The sequence below is a fragment of the Schistocerca gregaria genome, chromosome 2, assembly GCF_023897955.1.
Source record: "Schistocerca gregaria isolate iqSchGreg1 chromosome 2, iqSchGreg1.2, whole genome shotgun sequence".
In the NCBI taxonomy this organism is placed as follows: Eukaryota; Metazoa; Arthropoda; class Insecta; order Orthoptera; family Acrididae; genus Schistocerca; species Schistocerca gregaria.
Window position 1 is genome coordinate 490705816 of NC_064921.1, and position 23414 is coordinate 490729229.

The 23414-nt window shown below is 42.0% G+C and overlaps 1 protein-coding gene across 1 annotated transcript in view; it reads right to left on the reverse strand.

Annotated features, from left to right (window-relative positions):
* Nucleotides 1-11705, reverse strand: part of LOC126335853 (brachyurin-like) — a 59363-nt gene extending 47658 nt beyond the window's left edge. The window contains exon 1 of the mRNA XM_049999324.1: nt 11625-11705. Within this exon, the coding sequence (XP_049855281.1) occupies nt 11625-11705 (81 nt within the window). The remainder of the gene's footprint in view (nt 1-11624) is intronic.
* Nucleotides 11706-23414: the final 11709 nt, after the last annotated feature.

Sequence of the window (23414 nt, forward strand, 5' to 3'; positions counted from 1 at the left end):
ACAGTTACTGGTTTTAGTATTGTTCGAGTTGTTTGTGCATGTGTTTTCGTGGAACGGTGTATAGCTTGTGTGGTTTTGACTGAGCAGCTATTTTAATGCTGACTGTGTGCTGCATGTAGTCAGTCGGTTGGGACAGAGCAGCGAGGAAGTCTCTGCGGCGCGAGGTTAGGCTGGAACCGCTGGTGGCGTGCACGTGCGGTTGGATTGTGAAGCGCTAACTGTGAGAGCTACAAAGTTCGTTGCCCACCGAACCTAGACACTAAAGTTGAGTCATCAATTAATCTTTTATGAAACCTCAACTACTGTGACATCTCTTCGTTCATTGCCGGTTGTTGCTTCCTCGGCCATTCCGGCTAGCAGCAATGTGTGGTGTATTGGAGTGGGCGAAATTTTGCAGCCGTCTTCCTGTATGGTCCTTAACTATTGAATTGCTTGCTACCTATCAGTGAAGTGCACCAGCGGTATTTTCTGCCTTGTGGCCGATAATGCCCCAGTTACCTGCCATGGTCGTTAGCGTAGTTTCCTGGCAGTGTGTTTTCCTCGCTATGTTAATGCTCTCTGGCATGGTGTGTAGTTCGACAGCCCTTTAGTTGTTTGGTCAAATTTTTTCTTAAGACTGGTTATTGTGCCTTGGCTGTTTTTAGACGCCAATTTTGAAGACGTAGTGCTGCTGGTATCTCCATCCTCGGCTGAAACTTTCCGTTGTCTTGCCGTTGGTCGGGCAGAGGGGACTCGATTAGGTTGTTGATCGGTCTTTCAGCTGCCCCTGGGTCGAGTTGCCATTCAATTTATTTAAGCTTACTCCTGGCTGCCTGTCTCACCTCACCTTACGTTAGAGCTACCTCATCAGGTCGACCCTTGGAACACTTCTGAGCACCTCTGTTCTGTTGGTTTTAGATTGTGATTTTCATTTTAGTCTGAAGTATGGTGCGAGGCCTTCAGCCGTCTATTAATTTAGTTTGTTTTAATTTTAAAATAAAGTCTTCAGCCGACTTAAATTAAAGTTGAAGACTGATTTGTAGAATAACTGAAATTTGAAAGTTTGTTCTATCTGAAATTCTTGTTATCCAGGCCCTAGGTCCTGAATTGTTCAATGTCTTGTGTGTGGCCTTCAGCCGAGTATTTACGTGAAATATATATATAGTAAGGCCTTCAGCCGCGTGTATTCTTTAAATTAATTTTTATAACTTGTGTTCAGACCTTCAGCCCAGGAGTTATTGCAAGTTTTCTTAACTAGGCCTTCAGCCATATGGTTTTAATTTGATCCTTTTAAGACAATGTGTAATTAAGTGGTCCTTTGGAAAATAAAGTTTTGTGCAACTAACAGTAACTGATTACAGCCCCTTCCACTACCATAACCTGATCCACTCTGTCCTGCAAAACCAGATTTCAACTGGTAGCAGAGCATGATTATGATTGTGATATTGTCATTACAGTTACTGTTGGTTTGAATTGTATTTCTGTTATTTTTGCACCATGTTGTCTTGGTTGTTGACTGTTTCAGGTGACCTGTTTTAATCGCAGTCAGGCAGTGCCCGGGGATCGGCCTGTTGAGGAAGGACCACCCTGATTATGAGTTGGCGATAAGGCGCCAGGCGATTGACGGCAGTGTTCCGTACTTAGTGACCCATTTACGTGCTGCCGGTTGACGTCACGGCAGGTGGGGTGGGTGAGACAGGAGCAGCCATTGAGTTTTGTTTAAGGCTATTAGGGGCCTTGAGGACACCATTTGTATTTTGGAAGGCTCTCAACCTAGTGGCAGTCATTAGGCAGCGTGCGGGCACAGTTAATGCATTTGTTCTAAGACATCACCTTTTTGCCTTAAATTCTGGTGGCTCTTTTCGTTGTCAACTTCGAATAGTTCTAGAAGTTGGTCATCTTGTGAGGCTTAGCTCGGTAGCTTCTTCAGTGCAGGTATGTCGGGTCGCCTATCGGCACATGTGCCGTCTGCCTGGTAAGTTTCGAGTGGGTATCTCGCTTCTTTTCGTTGAGCTAGCAATGATACTTGAATTGGTCATCTTGCGGGACTTAAGTCAGTTCCTTCCTGGTGCAGGGATGTCGGGTGCCCAGTGGGCAGGTGTTCCGTCTGCATGGATGAGTCCGAGCGAGTGTCTCGCTTGGGGCTTTTTGATGGCCATTGTCCTTTGCTATCGTTTAGGAGGTGCTGGTCAATTTCACTTTGGCATGTGACCTCCGGGTTGATGTTTCGGAGGGGGGGGGGGGGGGGGAGGTTGAGTGCGGCTCCTTATTTAAAATGGTTCAAATGGCTCCGAGCACTATGGGACTTACCTGCTGTGGTCATCAGTCCCCTAGAACTACTTAAACCTAACTAACCTAAGGACATCACAAACACCCATGCCCGAGACAGGATTCGAACCTGCGACCGTAGCGGTTGCGCGGTTCCAGACTGTAGCGCCTAGAACAGCTCGGCCACTCCGGCCGGCGTGCGGCTGGTGTTCGCGCCGTTTATTGCTTGACATCTTGTCTTTGCGGTTCTGCCGTCCCATTGCTTATTCGATTTACTGGCGTTACTAAGTTGCTGGCTTGCCTGCCCGTGGGTGGTAGCAACAGAGCTTATCGGCAAGAGCACTGTTGTACTATCTTTGGAGCGACCGCTAGTATTTCCGGGTCGTCGTGTGTCTGGAGTTGGGTCGGGACGGAGCTGCAGTGAGGTCCGGACAGCCCTCATTCGCCCCACCTTTGCTGACATCCATGACTTGAGTGGGAACGACCTGATGCGCTCTATCCTGTGAAACCAGATTTCAAATGTCGATACCTGACACCTCAGAACTGCTTGAGCTATTGTTCTGTAAATGTAATCATTTCATGTATTCCGTTCGCACTGTTCCAGTAATAAATCTTGAGTCAATTGGAAACCTCTAAAAGGGCGTAATAATTTTTTTCGCCGCAGTGTATTTTCTTCCACATATAGGAAACTGTAAGCTCTCTGATTACCTAAACATTTCAGTAATGACATCTGTATTCTTTCAACCACCTTTAGTGCTTGCATTACATTTGTGAACGAAGAATTTCAATGTGCAGCGATGAATCGTTCGTTATAAGTAATTTTCGTAGCTAGACCGGGGCGTATCTGAGTTGTAATCCTGTAGTATGCTGAGACCATGTGTCATCAGTATGGATACTGAAACGTCCCCTTTGAACAATTATACATGACTGTGCTTAAACTGATACACAATAATTTTAGCGCAACGCAATCTGACTTTCAAAAATCCCTACAAAGAATGGCCCTGACTAACATTAACCTATACCTTTCACAAATCACTTACCTCACAAAAATCTTCGTTACTCGAACTACTGCAATACAGCGAGTGCCACTACTGCCAGCTAAATAAAAGATTCAAACTACAGAAGGCACTAACTACTGATAGGCATAGTTAGGGAATGAAAGATTTTAATAGAGAACAAACAATGTATTTACCTTAATAGTCAATATATATATATATATATATATATATATATATATATATATATATATATATCAGTTCATGACATCCATTCTTACAAATTTCAAAAATCCGCCATCTCTCTCCCCACATCCACCACTGCTCGCAGCTCACCTCCAACTGCGCAACGCTACGCGCTGTTAGCATCCAGCCGCCCAACACTACAATGGCGAGTATTACAACAATGCCAACCAGCCACTGACTGCACATAGCACAGCCAGTGATTTTTCATACAGAGCTCTATGTGGCGTTACCAATAAAAAAAACCTAAACAGCCTACTTACAGTACAAACTAAAAATATACGCAAAATCTTAGTAATGAGATTACCCAGCCGAAAATAACAGCAGCAGAAGAAGGCAGTAGCATTTTCTCATGAACAGAACATCTGCGTGGGTAAATGTCTATACTCGGTTTTCATCCACACAGTGGATTCATATGAGCACGTCACAGAAAATTCGAATGAAAACGAAGTTGCCAAAATTACTCTCTTGGTTGCAAGTGTGTGTGGTGCAATTCACATCCACCAGTTTTGACAAAGTTATATACGAGAGCTTATTCGCTCAAATTTAACTTGTCGTACTACACTCCTTGGAAATAAGCCACAGTACATGCTGAAAAAGAACCTCAACATTATTTTGTTTCTAGTGATCACATTCAGTTTATGTGTCATAACTCATATTGCAAGTGATCATCTGATTGAGACCAAGGAACTGCCTCTCTGTGTTGGAAGAGAACAGGTGACTGACAAATATTTGATACAACAATGAAACAAAGTCTACTGACACATCATCTAGTCACAGTCAAGGCTGTGCTTCTGGAGTGGCTATCAGAATGAACAAGGGGTAAACAAACGACATTTTTAGCCTGATAATACACACATATAAAGTGTATTCTATCGTTAATACTGAAATATAGTTAAGTGCTGACTTTTGGAATGTCGCTCGAGATAGCTGTTCTTCTGCTGCATGTACAGTATTTTATGTATCTAAACACGCGTTTGTGTATGGGAACATAACCAGTTTCTCATGAGGATCCAGCTTCTCGTAAGATCAAAATATATGCCGACTGCTCAAAAACTGCAACTAGTGTGAGCTTTGAACTTTACTAGCGAGCGAGGTGGCGCTGTCGTCTAGCACACTGGACTCGCACTGGGGAGAACGACGGTTCAACTCCCCATACCGGCATCAAGATTTAGGTTTTCCGTGATCTCCCTAAATCGTTCCGGAAAAATCCAAGGATGGTTTCTTTGTAAATGGCATGGACGATTTCGTTCCTTACCCTTTCGTAATCCGAGTTTGTGTTCTGTCTCTAGTGGCCTCGCTGTCGAGGGCTTTAAACTTTAATCTTGCTTCCGTTTCTTCGAATTTTACTATCCTACATCTACGTACTCGTATGAAGCTGATTTATCAACAAAAACAAAAATTTACCCTGTCGAGATTTTAGCCTAAGGAGAGCAAATTGGTGGCTGTATGGCGATAGCCTACGACTAAAAAAAGAAACAATTTGTTACGGAATGGAATATTTCATCAACACTGTCATTCTTAGTTTCACGTTTCATTCAAGAGAAGGTACGTCATCCTAGCTGTTATATCTGTAACAGCATGAAATCAATTTTGAATATCATGAATTGCGTTTTCTTTTTAGATGACACATAAATAATAGAACGCCTGGAGAAGAAGGATAAAGAAAACAAAGCATTTTCATTAGTTCGTGGGGCAATAATACGAAAGTGGTAAAACAAACATAATTTGGATTCTGCGTCTTCAACCATGACCGTTTTACATGCTTATCGTTAAATATTTAACACAGTAACTCTGTTTCAGAATAATCAGTCGCTTGAAGCTGTTTTATAATTTTTGCAGTTCGATTTTTTAAAGAGGCGGTGGTAGAGGGGCTACTGTTGTAACTCTGAGTTACTCATGAGTGTTTTAATATTTACGTTGATACCAAAGAGAATATCGTTTCTGTCGACTCAATTAACTATGAGTCTACAGAGTTTACCTTCTAGAAGTTGTTGTGTTTATCAGTACAAGATTGTGCTCGAACAGTATAAGACTACTGAGGGAGAAGCGCAGTAACGGACGTTAGACTACAAGAAGGTAAACAATACAGAAGACGGAAGTTCGCTATGGAAGGCAGCTCGCAAAAGTTAAGAGGCTAGTGTTTGCATGTATCAGTAGATTGTCACATGGCCTTCACAGTACTTCGGAATTATTTTGTCCTTTGATCTTTAAAGGAACAATAAAAAAAATCTCGTGGGCCACCACAGCCTGACGCACATCATTCAATTGGACGCCACTTCGGCGACTTGCATGTCCTTAGAACTAACGGCACCCGGCTTTCCCCAGTCGGTCGCCCAGAACTTGCCGGCAGCAACGTTGCTTAACTGCAGGGATTGGGCGGGAAATGGTGCTACCAAACTGGCAAGGCCATTAGCAAATGAACGACACAATAATAAAATATTAGCAACCCAAGTTACAGTATGAGCGTCAGCAGATCAAACAGCAGCAGCATTGGCAACAGTGTCTGGGGCATAATTTTGTTCCCAGAGCCGTATGATGATGATGATGATGATGATAACCGCGTCTTTTCTATTTCTGTGGTCTTCTACTACTGACTTTTGAGAGGAAAATGCAGTTTAGATCCTTGGCGGGATGAAAATCGTGGTGCTTTAGAGGTACCCGAGCACTCAGGAAAATGCAGCACTTGTCAGAAGCGTTGGCAGCTTCGTGAAGAATCAGCATCTACCGGGAATGGCACCCAAAAACAACAAACCCTCCAGTCATTAGCACAGCATTGGGTGATGTGAATTCGCGATACTCGGCACTAGGGGTCAAATGATGACTAAATCCCTCTCTTGTAGAACGTTAGTCCACTATCTTAAGTACTGCGCCATTTCATTTGCCCAACGCTCTGAGTTCGATCCTGGAATATTCTTTCGAAAAAAAAAAGAATATTACTATAAAAATTCTATGGGAGCACTACAGATTCAATCTGAGGTGTAAGCGGCGATTTTTCTCATATAGATTAGAACTGACTATTTTACCGTTTGGTCTGATAAGCAAACATTTTGATGCCCTTCCGAAATCTGAAAGCTTTTTTTGACACTAGAAGGTATAACACTATTAGTATCTTCGTAAGATTCTAACCTGTATGCTCGGAAATTTGTAATAAGAATAAAAGCCACCAGTAAAAGTATAAAAATTGTTTTTTTTTTAAGTAAAATGTAAATAAAGAAATTATTTTAAAAGTATTTATACCTGAAAAGTCGTTCACATTACAAGTAGTCAAAATAGTGTCAATGTATGTCAATTGAAACAACTCGGGCCTGAGAGACCCGACTGGTAGGCAAAGATACACAGATTTTCTGGTAAACACAGCGTTAATATCTGTTTGCACGTCGTAATAAGTCTAATCTTTTCTTCACAGTACCTTCTGGAGCGATACGTAGGCGTTTATAGTATGTTACTAGACCCCGCACTTATTACTGTTTCTTGAAACTATGTAATTAGGCTTTCACAAGTGTTTACAATCGTCTGACAGTTCCGGTTTTGCGGTATCGGCGTGACGCTATCCCATAGGTCAACACGCCTATGACTTTTCGTGCTGCCCTCTTTTGTATACGTTCAATATCCCCTGATATTCCGACGGGTTTCAAATACAAGAGCAATGTTCTAGGACGGGCATACAAGTGCTTTCTAAGCAATCTCCTTTGTTGAATGGTTGCATTTTTCCAATGACCTGCCAATGAACCCAGAGTTTACCAGCTGCCTTACCTACGACTGAATCTATGTGATCAATCCATTTCATATTCCACAAATAGCTACACCCAGTTATTTGTAATGATTGACTCCAGTGGTGTCTCATTGATATTGTGCTCATAAGATATATTTTTATGTTTTGTGAATGCAAAACTCATTTCTGAACATTTAAGGTAACTTTCTTCAGGAAGTGCTTCATTATACAGTAGATAGTTCCATCATCTGCAAAAAGGTTACTGTATTTTTTGTTTTTTGTATTTGTGGGAATCCACAGACTAAAGGTGCTTCATAAACGTAATCATGGTCCGTAGTAGACTGTAACGCGATTAAATAAACATCACATTGCAGATTACTGTAAATATTGTGTGCGAGATCATTAATATACAACAAGAACAACGAAGTCCCCAATACACTTCCAGCGCGATTGAATTATCTCTACATATGTCGGCATGCAACATAACGTGCCGCGTCCTCCCTCCTAAGAAGTCCTCAGTGCAGTCACAAAATTCGTTTGATACAACATATGGACGTACTTTTCTTATGAAGGAGTTGATGTGCAACTGAGTCAAGGAATGCTGCACATATGAGGAATACTGCATATGCGAGTGCCTGACTGCCTTCATCCATGGCTTTGACGACTTCACATGAGAAAAGCACGTGACCACATGATCGATATTTTCAGGAGTCATGCTAGCTGGCATGGAGAGGTGCTTGTATCCGGGATAACGCTTTACGTTTATGCTCAGGACTCGTCCTATGGACAGGTGGATGTCAAAGATATAGGACGGCACTTTTGTGGATCACTTCTGCTTCCCTTCTTATTGGTGGGTGTTTTCTTCCCACTACTAGGCTCAAAATGGCTCTGAGCACTATGAGACTTAACATCTGAGGTCATCAGTCCCCTAGACTTAGAACTACTTAAACTTACCTAACCTAAGGACATCACACACATCCATACCCGAGACGGGATTCGAACCTGTGACCGTAACGGTCGCGCGGTTCCAGACTGAAGCGCCTAGAACCGCACGGCCACAGCGGCCGGCCCACTACTGGGCACAACGTTTTGTTAGAGCAATCTTTGGTATGTTATAGATAAAAGAAGGACTCACTGAGTCCCAAATTCTGTATAGAATCTGATAAAAATTCCAAGGGGCCGCGGAGACTCTTTCAGTTATAGTGATTTCACTGTTTCTCAACGCAACTGACACTAGTACCCACCCTATTTGATTAAAAGTATGTAGACACCTCTATTTAAGACGAAATTAACAACCAGGTGTCACGGGAGGCGGTTCGGCCAGTATAAAAGGAGGCGGCGAGTATTGTGTCTCCAGTAGCCAAGTAGTAACAGCAGAACGGGTCGATCAGGAGACCTCAGTAACTTCGAAGTGCACTTGTCATTGGATACCACCTGAGAAACAGATCCCTGACGGACATTCCAACCATTCTAATGCTGCCAAAGTCGATAGTTACCGATGTGATTGCACAGTGGAAACAAAGGGGAACAACGACTTTATACCAACACCAGACAGATCTCGTGTACTAACGTACGCGGACCGTCGAGTATTGCGGAGGGTGTGTTACAAAGTGCTGCCAACAATTTCACGCAACACAGCGACTGTGCTTACAAAAGTAAAAAGAATGGGGCACAACGGTCGATCAGCTAAACATTTCTGTAGTTAATGACAGGCGACGCTTGAGGTGGTATAAAGTGCGACGCGCCGGCCGGGATGGCCGAGCGGTTCTAGGCACTACAGTCCGGAACCGCGCGACCGCTACGGTCGCAGGTTCGAATCCTGCCTCGGGCATGGATGTTTCTGATGTCCTTAGGTTAGTTAGGTTTAAGTAGTTCTAAGTTCTAGGGGACTGATGACCTCAGAAATCCCATAGTGCTCAGACTCATTTGAACCATTTTAAAGTGCGACGCCACATGACTGTAGGTGACTGGCAACCTGCGATTTTGAATGATGAATCACGCTATGCCCTGTGACAATCCGATGGAATGGTTCGGGTTTGGAGAAACCCTGGAGAACGTTACCTGTCATCGCGTGTGGTGTCAACAGTGAACTGCAGAAGAAAAAGGGCTCTGAGCACTATGGGACTCAAATGTTTTGGTCATTAGTCCCCTAGAACTTAGAACTACTTAAACCTAACTAACCTAAGGACATCACACACATCCATGCCCGAGGCAGGATTCGAACCTACGCGCCTAGAACCGCGTGACCACCGCGGACGGCAAGTGCAGAAGAGATGGGGTTACACTTCGGTGGTGTTTTTTCGTGATCAAGGTGTGGTTCCTTATTGTGGTTACGAAAACGCTAAATACTGAACGATGTGAACACATTTTCCAGCTGATAATGGAACAAAACTGCACGAGACAAGATCGCTAAAAAGCATTTCAGTGCAGGCCGCTTTCTACAGAACTGTGCTGCCACCATCAGATCATATGCTCTTAGCTCTGTCGAAACAGTTTATCCTATAAATGCTTTTTTTTGCGACCTTGTGAAGTTTTCTTCAGTTATCAAACATCCCAGACCGCCCCAGACTGACCAAGTCAGGAATACATAATAATTTACAGAACTGCGTATTGCGTACACTAGAGGAATATTCAGAGACGATGCGCCCTGTCATAACGCACCGTCTATGGAGCAACGGCTGGTGGACAGCAACTTCCTTGAAGTAGAATGACCTGCCCAGAGTGCAGACCTGAACTCAATCGAAAACTTTTGGAATCGGTTAGAATGTCGACTCCTCTCCGGATCCTCGCTTCCGCCATCACTACCTTCTCGAGTTTCGGCTTTGGAAGCAGGATGCACTGCCATTCTTCCAGCTACTTTCAGACACCTCACTGAAAGCGTTCCCGATAGAGTTCAAGTTATCAAAAAGGCGGATGGGGGACACACCTCTTATTAATGAGCACTAACCGGTGACCGGGTACTTTTGACCAGATAGTGTATATCAAACATTCGTGTGCGAGTGGTGAAGCGGTACGAGAATTAAATTGGGGCAGTACTTTAGTGCCTTCCTTCGTAGAGAAATAGTTACAAATAGATTTCAGCATATTTGCTTTTGCTTTGCTACTAACCTTGTCAGTTTCAGTTTCTAGCAATCTGAGGGTATCTCGACATTAACGTCGACCCGCTATACACGACGATAATTTCTTTGGACTTTGTTAGAGTTACTGTGATAAGATACTACCACCATAGTTGTGGAAGAATTCATCCACTGCCCTGTCACAGCCAAAACGAGTTTCGTTTAGCATCTAGGTGTCTGTAGAACGATGGTTTTTTACACCTGTTGTACAGTATACGTTAATTTGCGTTTCTCTATAGGGATTGTATACTATAAAGTCACCCTCCCATCATGGGCTTTTCTGCTAGATACAGATCAATTCAGTGCTTGATCAAGTCTTCACCTAAATTGCAGGCACAGTTCCTCTACAATCAGGCATGGACAGCCTTTGGTGACCTCAGGCCTGATAGCTAGGGGCCGCCTTGTCATGTGACGCCACAGTAGCGCTCCTAGCGCATGAAGTCAAAACTATAGCGTCCACGGCTTTAATGCTTATGGGGTAGCACATCGATAAGAATCGCACGCGTTTCCCGACTAGTGACGTCAGAAAATTGCGCTTCAAAACACGGTTTTCTGAGACTATATTCATTTCTTGCTCACCCAAAATTTCATCCACAGGCCGCACTGAAACTAATCGCGGGCCGGATGCCGTCCGCGGGTCGTTGGTTGCCCACGCTGCTCTACATATTACTACCCGGAGCTGAGAGAACGATGAACAGCATAGAATACAGACTGACGTCATCCAGGCCACTCCTATTTTGTTAGGGGTTTTTTGTTGTACCTGCAGTACAACGCGTGTGCACAATTTGCGTTTCCCTTCGTCAGATCCTCAGGCCAACACATACCTACATACACACCTACACACACACACACACACACACACACACACACTGAGCCTTGATGGGAAAGCGTCCAATGCGTTCTGCATTACATCCATCGACCAACAGCGACAACAGGTAAAACTTGCGTGGAACACTGTCTCCCAAGATGACATAAGAAAGGACAACTTCTGTACGAAATTTCACAACAATGTAGCTAGACGAGCCTGTACAAGATAAGGAAACTGTTATCGAAGACAGCCTTTGTGTAACAGTACTAGCCCCTGAGTCTCGTCATATGCAGGGCGCAGCCTGCACGGTATGACAAAAAAAGTCATTAAGAGGGACTATTATTTCATGGTACATATTTCGATTTTACACTAGTATGTTTCAGATACAATCCGAAGTACCAGATTTATCCACAAAAACAATAAAAGTGCTAGTAATTTTAGTTGACAAATAGCTTAAAGAAGACAAACGGTGTTGTTCGAAGAATGGTTTTACTCCTTACCCAGACGGCCGCCCATCCAAGCAACAGCAGCAACTGCTGGAGTGACATTGCAAGGCTCACAGAAAAAAATGGAGTGAGCATTGTCGGAAACCATTGTATATATACATACGACGCTAGCCATGTAGTTCTCTATCGGGTTCGACGCCTCCCACGATATCAGCATCATAAACCTGATATCTGTAGCTCTGTTAATTTATTGCCCAATACAGCATAAAACAAAGTAATCCCTCAAAAGAGTTTCCATGAAAGTATTGCTTTCAACACCTATTTGTAACCTGCGATATAGTTATTCACTGCATTCATTGTAAATGTTGTGTTAAGCAGGAATTTTCCATCACCCTTTTTCTCGTTTCTTGCTTTGCGGCCTTGCAGCAATTTGCAGCGCTCTTCTGATACGGTTCATGTCATTATGATTACCTCCACCAGCTTGTTGATGATGAGTCAGGTGCCGGCCGCGGTGGTCTCGCGGTTCTAGGCGTGAAGTCCGGAACCGTGCGACTGCTACGGTCGCAGGTTCGAATCCTGCCTCGGGCATGGATGTGTGTGATGTCCTTAGGTTAGTTAGGTTTAAGTAGTTCTAAGTTCTAGGGGACTAATGACAACAGCAGTTGAGTCCCATAGTGCTCAGAGCCATTTGAACCATTTGATGAGTCAGTTGTTTGTGCGATATAATGAATACGACGAGTGATCATACAGATAAACGTTATTTAAATGTATATGAAATTAAATAAATGAAGAAAGTGTAATGTGCATCTCGATGTTTTTACGGAGTAATGACTGAGCCATAAACTTTATTTCTTCTTCTTATTCTTCTAACGTGTCGGCCGCACGCTTTCTGGCGATCTTCAGAGTGAGCCTGCGGACTGAGAGAACAGTACGCTAGAGTACTTAGTCTGGAACCAATGTTTTCATCTCACAAGAACTGGGCCCATAAAATCTTATGAAAGTATAAAAAGCTCACTAAGCAGCTGCAGGTCTGATTTCAGACAAGGGGCATTTTTTTTAGAAATAAAAAAGTAACCATAAAACACAAAAACTCGAACTTTGCATAATATGTTGTGTACTGCATCATATAATCATGAAAATAAAATTCCAAATAAATAACCAGAATTCGAAGTTAACATGCATCAAATGAACAAATGAACGTGCTAATTTGTTGTAGCAGAAGTTATGTCAGTATGAACTATGATTACCTCCAACTGCATAATAGCACATGGTAGCGATTTGTTGTGGTATTTATGACCTCCATATGACGTTCCATTCTTCTTGAAAGACTATTCTCAATACAAGATTCTGGAGAGGAAGACTGAGAAATAAAGATTGGTAATATACTGAACTTCTGATGAACAATAAAAGCTAGTTTCACAAGGGTGCTTCTACCGAAAAGCGGCCTGTGTTGCAGAGTAAGAACAATTCAGGAACACTCTTTACACAACTCCCAATAAGAACGTAAGCTGTTTAGCGAGCCAATTCGAAATAAGAAATGGCATCAGTTGCAACAGTAAGACTCAAGGCGTTTAGTGCAGATGAGAACCTTATCTTCCCCCAGTTGAATTCTTAAGCTTAAGCCAGGGATCAATGAGACTCGCAGTAATCTATTGAAACGTGCGGCAGTATTTCTGTCGTACTGACAGTGACAGTCAAGTTTCCGTTGATGGTTTATTGCCTTTGATAATAACTGAAGTACAAGGAATACGCCTGTAACGGAAATACCGAGTTCAGAACGACAAAATCATCCATCTGTGAAAATGTTTAATTCAATCAGAACATTTCAAATACTTTTCATCTCTATAGTGAGTACCTCAGAGACGTCTTACCTTCAAAGATTCTCTTTCTAAGATTTACCCAACTACAGAAGACAGTCAAATGAAAAAGAGACAGAGGAAAAAAATGGTTTATCATTTCAAAAGTAATCGTGGCAACTGTTAATACTTTTATACCTACTGTGAGAAAAGACAGCCAATGCAAAAATATTTATAATTATACAGGGTATATCAAAATGAAGCATCCGATTAAAAAAAATCATAATTGTTATGTCATCTGAGATATGTACATGAACAACCTACTGTTAGGAAGAGCAAACCCTCGAGTTTTACATGGTTCCCGCTAGGTAGCAGCATCTGGAAGTGCAAGAATTTTTAAATCAAAGGATTACTGAACGATGGATCGGTGGCACTGGATCAAATGATTCAGCCTTACATTACTGGGTCTCCAAGGTCACTGGGCCTGACTGTATGTGATTATTTCTTGGGGGGTGGTTTATAAAAGACTCTTGTTTATGTGCCTCCGTTACCAACAACAATGAATGAACTGGGGCATCGCTTAACAGCAGCTGTGGAAATTGTAACTCAAGACATGCTCGCTGCAGTGTGGGAACAATTTGAATGCCGCATTGATATACACTATGCTTCTCGAGGGGGGCATGTTGAACACTTGTGACAAGGTATGAAAAAAAAAATCATTGTATCTGTTTATTAGTTTCAGAAATATAGACGTGTCAAATCAGGCGATTCTTTTTTATATACCCTTTATTTATTAAACTACTTTATATTTATTGTATCGTAAAATTTATGATTTTACACTGACGTGCACCTCTTCGTCCGAAGCAAATCATTGGCCATGCATGTCTTTCTTCAGGGCTCAGAAATATGGAAATCTCATCAGGAGAAGGAAAGGAAGGAAGATTGGGTATAACGTCCCGTCGTCATCGATGTCATTAGAGACGGATCATAAGCTCGGATTGTGTTAAGGATGGGGAAAGAAGTCGGCTTTGCCCTTTCAAGGGAACTATCCCGGCATTTACCTGGAGCGATTTGGGGAAACCACGCAAAACCTAAACCTGCATGGCCGGACATGGGTTTGAACCGTCGTCCTCGGGAATGCGAGTCCAGTGAGCTAACCATTGCGCTACCCCTGTCGGTCGCAGGTGGAGAGATTGGACTGTATGAAGGATGTGTAAGGGCTTTCCAGTGATCTTGTGCAGCGTAATTGAAGCAGCCTTGTCAACATATGGGTAGGTTACCTTTTTCCATGTGTTTCTCTTTCCAGAATGAGATTTTCGATCTGCAGTGGAGTGTGCGCTGATATGAAACTTCCTGGCAGATTAAAACTGTCTGCCAGACCTTTGCCTTTCGCTGGCAAATGCTCTACCATCTGAGCTACCCAAGCACGACTCACGCCCCGTCGCCACAGCTTTACTTCTGCCAGTATCTCGTCTCCTACCTTCCAAACTTTACAGAAGCTCTCCTGCACAACTCCTCTGCTCCACATTGTTGTGAGATTTCTGTATAGAACTTTAAGTTTACAACCTTTGCAAACGAGTTGCCATTAAAGGTAGTTATTCCATCAGTTTTAAACTCAGCAAATGACTGTTCTGTTGCTAGGTGGACAACATCCAGCTCGCCACACTTAGAATATCACCATCCTTTTGAGGCCGATCCAAATGGGAATAGAGCTTAATAAGCACATTTTCCATGTATCCCTTAATATAGTAAATGTTATTGATTCCACTGATTTCGGCTGGTACACCAACACATGACCAGTTTCTTTGGATGTTTATTGTAAATGCCAAAGGTTTGTATTCCCCTTTCATCGTCAGATTTTTCCATACAGAATGTTTAAATCCATATGTAAACCTGGCCTGCACATCGGCAATAGCTTCTTCCTTTCCCAATTGCAGCAGATATTCTTCCTTTATAGCAGTTGTCTTCTCCATATACTCCAGATTCCTTTTCTTTACTTTGAGGTCCCCCATTTTCAGTTTTCCTTTCCATACACTTAATACGTTAACTGCATTTAAAGTCCATTAATGGGGAATGGTTAAGTCTGTTTGATACACTGGTACTTTTTCTTAAGACTTAGCATTATTTGTAGGAACCAGTCCCAATTCAGCTATATCTATATCGGATGGTATTATGGAGAACAGGGTTCCAGACAGAGAAAAATAAGTTTCTCATGCTTTAACGGAACACTTATGCGTAATATCTATATCGTCTTTGTTGGAGCCAGAGTTAAGATCCTCCACGTAGTTTACAGGTAGATAATTAAAACTGAATGCAGACCGAGCATAACTTATAAGCTTTTCTCGGTCCTGAGAGTCCGGCAGACATACTTGCATACCAGTCAATTTTCAGGTGTTCTTATTATCCCAGTAGATAAACTGTAGAACGTTGTTAAACACCACACAGCAACTGTTCTGTAAATTACTAGTTAGCTGACACCACATGAATGCAATAGGCAGAAAGTAAAGTGGAGCACATTGTAAATATTGCTTTTTGGTGTCTAATGCACTTAAACAGCTGTGCACTGGGTTGAACACACAATCTACTCCGTAGTTGTATATTGTAGCCTCCAGCCTGGTAATGCCATGCTCCTTAGCCAAAGAAGATGTAAAAGTTTCCTGTTGTTGCGTGCCTGGACACTTCATAAAATCTATAATATGGTTACCTATAACTTTGTTTGCTGGACTTGTGATATGACATATAAATTTAATATATACCTTTACCCTACAGTTGGAGCTCATCCGCATTAAACAGTCTATTCTAGCTGTTTTATCGTTGTCCACAATCACACTGCTGCTTCCCTGAGGCTCTCCTTCCACGCAGAAATCGTAGGTTGATATCAGGTAGTCCCACATCTAGATTTTATTAAAAATTCTGGCAAAGTCTTGCGTTATATCTGAAACCAAAAGGAAATGGGGGTGACATGGAAAAGTTCTTAACAGAACAATAGGTTAAGTACCTATCAATCAAAGGAGAACAATAGGTTAGCCCCCTGAGTGCATTCCTGCCTCTGATGTAGGCAACCTGCACTAACATAATGTGCCAAAACATAGCTTGTCCCCCTACTACAAGACATTTTCAGGTTCAAGTGTACTTGTGGACTATGCTATAGAGGTGTCATATTACTTGATGCAGTTACATAAAGTGTGTTAGACGCTATTCTTAAATTATCGGATTCAGATCTGAAATCAGTTGTGTCTGTAGTAGAGTCTCAAAGTATTGTGGGCACAACTGAAGCTGAATTTGAATCTCTATCTGTTTCTGTTTATCATAGTGCGATCTCAAGTGAATGTAGAAGTGAATAAAAACAGGGCTCAGGTTAACTGTAAATAAAAAAGGAAAATCTGTTCAATTTCATATTCCAAGTGATATCTTTCAGAAAAATACGACGATATCTTGCCGTTTCTAGGCGTAATTCAAAGTGTCTCCAGTGTGGTAAGCAAGGTTATATCCAAGCAGCTTGTTTACAGCCCTGCAATTCACAGCACCAGTCTAACATGAGGCTACAGCTTGGCGAGCAGCAAGTTCAGGCAAATACGTCCAGCGACTACTCATGCAGACTTTTCCGCATCACAGAACATTTCTGCTTTAGTCCACAGACAGAAGAGTAAACCTTTTGTCCAGATGCGAGTGGCGTAAGACATTACAGTTTGAGTTAGACACAGGTGCATCTGTTTCCCACATTAATAAATACATATATGAAATGATCAGTAGCGCATGGCAACAAAAGTCTAATTCTGTTTTGCCTGATGTAACGAACACAAAACCGGTACTTTGTGGTCTGGTTTTCTAGCAACTTTTCGTGGCGTTACAAGGAGTGTTTCCTTTCATGTATTGAGTGATAAATACACTGAAAACATTTTTGGTTTCAACTTGTTTGATTTGTTCAGCCTGTTCATACGAGGCAATATGTTACAAATCAGTTTTTCAGTGCCTCAGGCCAATGTTTCTCTCTCGCGTAAAAAGTTTAGTGAACTGTATGAGGGCATGGATGTGTGTGATGTCCTTAGGTTAGTTAGGTTTAAGTAGTTCTAAGTTCTAGGGGACTGATGACCACAGATGTTAAGTCCCATAGTGCTCAGAGCCATTTTTTGAACTGTATGAACCAGGATTAGGAAGGGCTAAAAATTATGAGGCGCACGTTACTATTGGAGACAATGCTCAACCACGAATGCAGATTGCTCAGGAACTGCAGTGATGGAAAGACAGTGGGGTACCAGAACCAGTTTCTGCAAATCGGTGAAAAAACTCCTTAGTCATTGTCAAAAAGCCGTCAGGGGCTACATCAGTATGCTCATGTCAAAGCGACAGTAAACCCACAAACTGTCGTGGATTCATTTCCTGCTCCACTACCGGAAAAATTAATGGACGGAGTGAGACGCAAAATTTTTTTTCCAAGACTGGTTTATGTGGGCATATTTACAGTTACTGCTGGTTGAGTACTCCAAGCAATATTTTGTGATCTACGCTCACCTGGGTTTGTTCGAGTTTCAACTACTAGCGTCTGGAAGTGCTTCAGCTCCTGCTATTTTTCAACGTTTCGTGGAACAATTAACGGCTTACGTACAAACCATCTGGACGATGTTGTTGTCAAGGGTCATACGCCTGCTGAACATTTGGCAAATTTAGACTGTTACAGATTCTTGCTGTGGCTGGCTTAAAATGTAACAAGGAAAAGCGCTCCTTCTGCCATGAAGAGCTTGAATATTTAGGACATATTATAAATGTACACGGTATTCATTCTGCTAATTCGCACTTGTATGTGATTAAAGATTTGCTGGCTCCCTGTAACATCAAGGAACTCCAGGCTGTCACGGAAAACTCTTATATTACATTCAGTTTTATTGCAAATGCTGTGAAAATTGAAGCTCCGTTGAACCGGCGGCGCCAGAAAGGAGTTCTCTACGTGTGGTCCCAACAAAGTCAGGAGACATTTCAGCAGTTAAGGGACGCATTGTAAATCGTCGTCGTCTGAATCATTTCGAACCAGTTAAGCCGTGTCATATTAGCTGTGGATGGATCTTGTTATGGGACTGGAGCTGTGCTCGGACTTAGCATTGGTTCATATGATAGGCAGACTGCTTTTCTTAAAAAAAAATAAAATTAAAAAAATAGAAATACTCTCAATAAAGCGCAGTGAAATTCTAGTCAGCTTGAAAAAGTGGTTCGCGCCATTATTTACGGTGTTACCAAGTTCCACCAATATTTGTAAAGTCAAAAGTACTTTTTGATTACGGACCATGAACCTTTAACGGCTTTGTTCAATTTTTTCAACCCTGTACCACCACGGATAGCGTAAAAATTACAACATTGGCCTGTGTTGTCTGACTATCAAAACGAGTAGTTGTACAGGTACACTGCACAACATTCGAATGCTGACTTGCTGTCTCAGTTACCGCTCGGTTCCGACACAGCTTTTGACTTCACCTGAATTGCTATCAAACAGATACTCAGGATTTTCAAATGCTTCGAAATTATCGTCTTGGATTTCGGTCTATTGCTGGAGGAACTGCTTCTGGTCCAGCTCTATGGGTAGTTTTGGAATACATATACTACGTGATCAAAAGTGTCCAGATACCCCTAAAAACATACTTTTTCATACTAGGCTGATGTGCTGCCAACTGCTGCCAGGTACTCCATACCAGCGACCTCAGTATTCATTAGACACCGTGAGTGAGCAGAATGGGGTGCTCCGCCGAACTCACGGACTTCGAACGTGGTCAGGTGATTGGGTGTCACTTGTGTCATACTTCCGTACGCAAGATATTCACACCCCTAAACATCCCTAAGTCCACTGTTTCCGATGTGATAGTGAAGTGGAAACGTGAAGGGACACGACAGCACAAAAGCGTACATGCCGACGTCGTCTGTTGACTGACAGAGACCGCCGACAGTTGAAGTGGGTTGTAATGTGTATTAGGCAGACATCTATCCACACCATCACACAGGAATTCCAAACTGCATCAGGATCCTCAGTGCAGCACTCCGCGAAGAATGGGCTGACATTTCCAAAGAAACCTTCCAGCACCTGACTGAAAGTATGCATGCGAGAGTGGAAGCAAGACTAAGGGTGGGCCAACACCATACTGAATTCCAGCATTACCTGTGGAGGGCGCCACCACCTTGTAAGTCAGCCAGGTGTCCGGATACTTTTGATAACATAGTGTATCTACTAGCTGCCCGCCTGCCTTCCTCGGCGCACTGTTCATTGCGGATCGAGCGACTTGGTTTCTCTACATTATTTAAGACAAATTCCGTAATGGTTGCTTAGAAAACAACATGGAATCATCGCGAGAAATGCATGCTTGCACATAAATGCAGGTGCTAGTTAAGCCAACAGGTTGCGTTGCTGGCTTTGACCACAAACGGCACAAACGGCACAACGGCACGTTGCAAATATCAGCTGAGGTTAGAACAGTGTTCTGTGTAGTTATGAGTGCATTACATCGCATTCGAACGCTGCCAAATTGTTTTTGCTCGTGTGGTGGGTGTTTCCGTAACCAAGCTAGCCGAAGTGTTCGGTGTTTCAAGAGGTACCTTTATGCCACATACAGAGAAAGCAGGAAAACATCATCCACTAAGTCATACACTTTCACAAGTGCGTGTTGAATGACTGTGTTAGACGGTCGTCGAAGAGTGAGAAAACTAAGGGGAAGACAGCTGAAAAAGTCACTGCAGTAATGAACGTCGCTCTCACAATTTCTTTCAGTACCAAAACAACACGAAGGGAGCTCCATTGTCGGGGAATTCCAGGGTGAGATGAAATTCCAAAACCAGTCATCAGTGACCAGAAAACGTGCTCTCTAAGCCATAAAATCTGGACTTTTGAGCGATGGAGGAAATTCATTTGGCCGCATGAGTATTATTCCAGACTGTTTATAACTTCTGGCCAACTTTAAGTTCCAAGAGTGAAAGATGGCGGGTATTCCGTGATGAGTTGGACAGCCATACCTTGGTATTCCACGGGTCCTATGGTTACTTGACAAGGTCGCATTACTGCCAAGGATTCTGGGAGCATTTTGACTGGTTGGACACATCTCATGCTACAATGCCCCCCCCCCCCCCCACCCCACCCGAGAAGATGCTGTCTTCCAAGACCACCGAACCCCTGTTCATATAGCTCGCATCGTCACAGGCTGGTTTTGTGAGTGCGTGGATCAATTGTAGGATCTCCCTTGACCGCCACAGTCACCAGATCTCAATATTATTGAGCCTTTGTGGTCTACTTTGGAGAGAAGTGTGCGCGATCGCTATCCAAATCCATCGTTGCTACCTTAATTCGCCACTATTTTGCAGGAAGAATTGTATCAGATTCTCTTGAAAACTATACGGGACCTGTATTTATCCATTCCGAGACGTCTCGAAGCTGTTTCGAATGCTAGCGGGTTTCCTACAATGTATTAGGCATGGTAACGATTTTTTTTGTGTGTTTTCATATTTTTGCCCTTCCTCTGTGACAATATACAGAGTGAGCACGAAGTCTTGACCTGATTATAACAATTTATTACAGAATAACCGCCTGACATAATAATTTACATTTGATGCCGTTACATAGGTTAGTGTTACTAGTTGTTTTTTGAAACCACTTACGATAGTAAACCAGCTCCCTTGGTAGCTCGGAGAATGTCGAGGCGGTATTCCAGTCCCCGCCAGGTGTTTCGTAACATGTGTTCTGTCACAGTACCAAGAGCAAGACTTTGTGCTCACCCTTTATTATGGCTTCCCTGTCGGAACGCGTGCTGCGCCTCTGTTGTTGACGGTATCCTTTCATGACTAGCACAGGACGTTCTACCAGCTCACACCACTGTCAGTTCAAATGGTTCAGATGGCTCTGAGCACTATGGGGCTTAACTGCTGAGGTCATCAGTCCCCTAGAACTTACAACTACTTAAACCTAACTAACATAAGGACTTCACACACATCCATGCCCGAGGCAGGATTCGAACCTGCGACCGTAGCGGTCGCAGGTAGCGCTCGGCCACTCCGGCCGGTACTGTCAGTTCATTACCGCACTTACTCACAACCATGACCTACCTGTCTCTCTGTATTAGATATCATTAATTACTGGACAGTGTGTCCACGACGGCAATAGCGCTGTAGTATCTGTCACTTGCTGACAAATTTATGCGTAAAGGGTGTACACAAATAGGTCACGCGGTGCAGTAAGCAGAAGCAATTCTAGAGAAGTAGAGGAAGGCGTTTTAAATTTGTTTACAGACGTCTGTATTTATTATTATTTCTATTATGGTTATTGTTTTACATCGGAGTATAGCTATGTGGACTAGCTCGTGAACTCGGGTGAGAGCTTGTGTTGGTTTGTACACTGGATACTTGCTATGAAGGTATATATGATTGATTGGCAATTCATACAGTACAGCAGGTGTTTAAAAAACAGGTGTTAAAACTATTAAAATGTAAAATGTAAAGTCCAACAGTCCACTGTAGCTGTATTTGTTTGAGTCGATTAGAGACCTACGCAACCGGTTTCGCAACTTTTAAGCAGCATCCTCTGGAGTATATGTGTATAGAATATTTTTTAAATTCTTGCTTTGCTACTGGTGAATTGTATTAATCTGAGATATAGTACTCAACGGATAAATTAGAACATGGAAGAATGTTTTTTGCATCAAGTTAGGAAACTAGGCGTGGATCACATACCACCCACAAAGAACGTGTGGCGATTTTTGCGTATCATCAACATGAACAAATGCAATGAATATGAATGATACGATACTCTATGGCTCTATGGTATTATGCGGTTTGAATTCACTCTGTTTTTTTTCTTTCTTTTTTTTTTATCAGTTGCATTGATTTGGTTTTGTAAGTGATACTGACAATATTATACACATGTATAATGCATTATTCATACTACAACTTCTCCCGGATAATTATTTTGTCCAAATTGCACAAGAATTCCACCTGACGTAGTGTAATAATGTTAACTGTAAGCGGTGTTCATATCCCTAAAATTACAGATCGTACATCAGAGCTTTTATAATTTTTGCCTTCGATGGATTTAATTATTCTTAGCAAATTGATCATGAAAAGGAACCACAGAATACCACCCGCACACAACACTGACGTATGAAACCAGAAATATTTTTCTCCGTGGTTCGTCCGTAGTTTAATTTTGACCTCATACATCAGCAACGAAATCTTGTTCAACAATAAATACCATCAGCACTGTTCTTAGAAAATGCAGTCTGATTCGATTAATTTTTTCTTTTATAAATAGAGTTCAGTACCACCGGTGCCTATTTCTTTCTTACACATCGGAATATTGTTTGCATTTTCAAGTAATTTAAATTTGCCGATGTGATAAAAGTTAAGATGGCGGCCAACAAAAGATAGAAGATTTATTTTCTAATTAAGATTTTCCTTTGCTCAATAAATAATTAATCATTTAAATTGATGCTACCAATAGAAATATTATAAAATTGTTTTGCAAATTAGTTTAACACAAACCCATGCTATTTTCAACTAGAAATACAGACAAAGTTGCTATATAATCGCAACTAACAATGGCTGCGCTTCTTGCAGCTATGATAAAACAATTAATATAAAACTATAATTAAAAGAGGAAGTGATTTTTCAATAATTAATCATAAATAGTTTTAACACATTTGGCTCTATTTGTTTTTACCAGCAAATGAACATAAAAGTACAATAATTTTACATTAAATGTTTTTCATTCAACAGACCTCAAATCGTTTCGCGTCTTGCGTCGGCGACGTACATCAGAAGAAGACGACAAAAGGGTACAAAAAAAAAAAAAAGAATGACATAGATTAACAAAGAATGTGAAACGAATATTGTCTCTGTTTTACATAATTTCATCTTTTTACGAAATAATTACATAATTGAATGAATATTATTGAGTTACGTAATTTTCCACACGTTCATATTCCACTTGTAATATATATATATATTTTGTGGATGTTATAAAAGGACCATATTCGTATTTAATAAAAAAGAGTTATAATTTCATACCAAAGAAGGTTTTTTACAA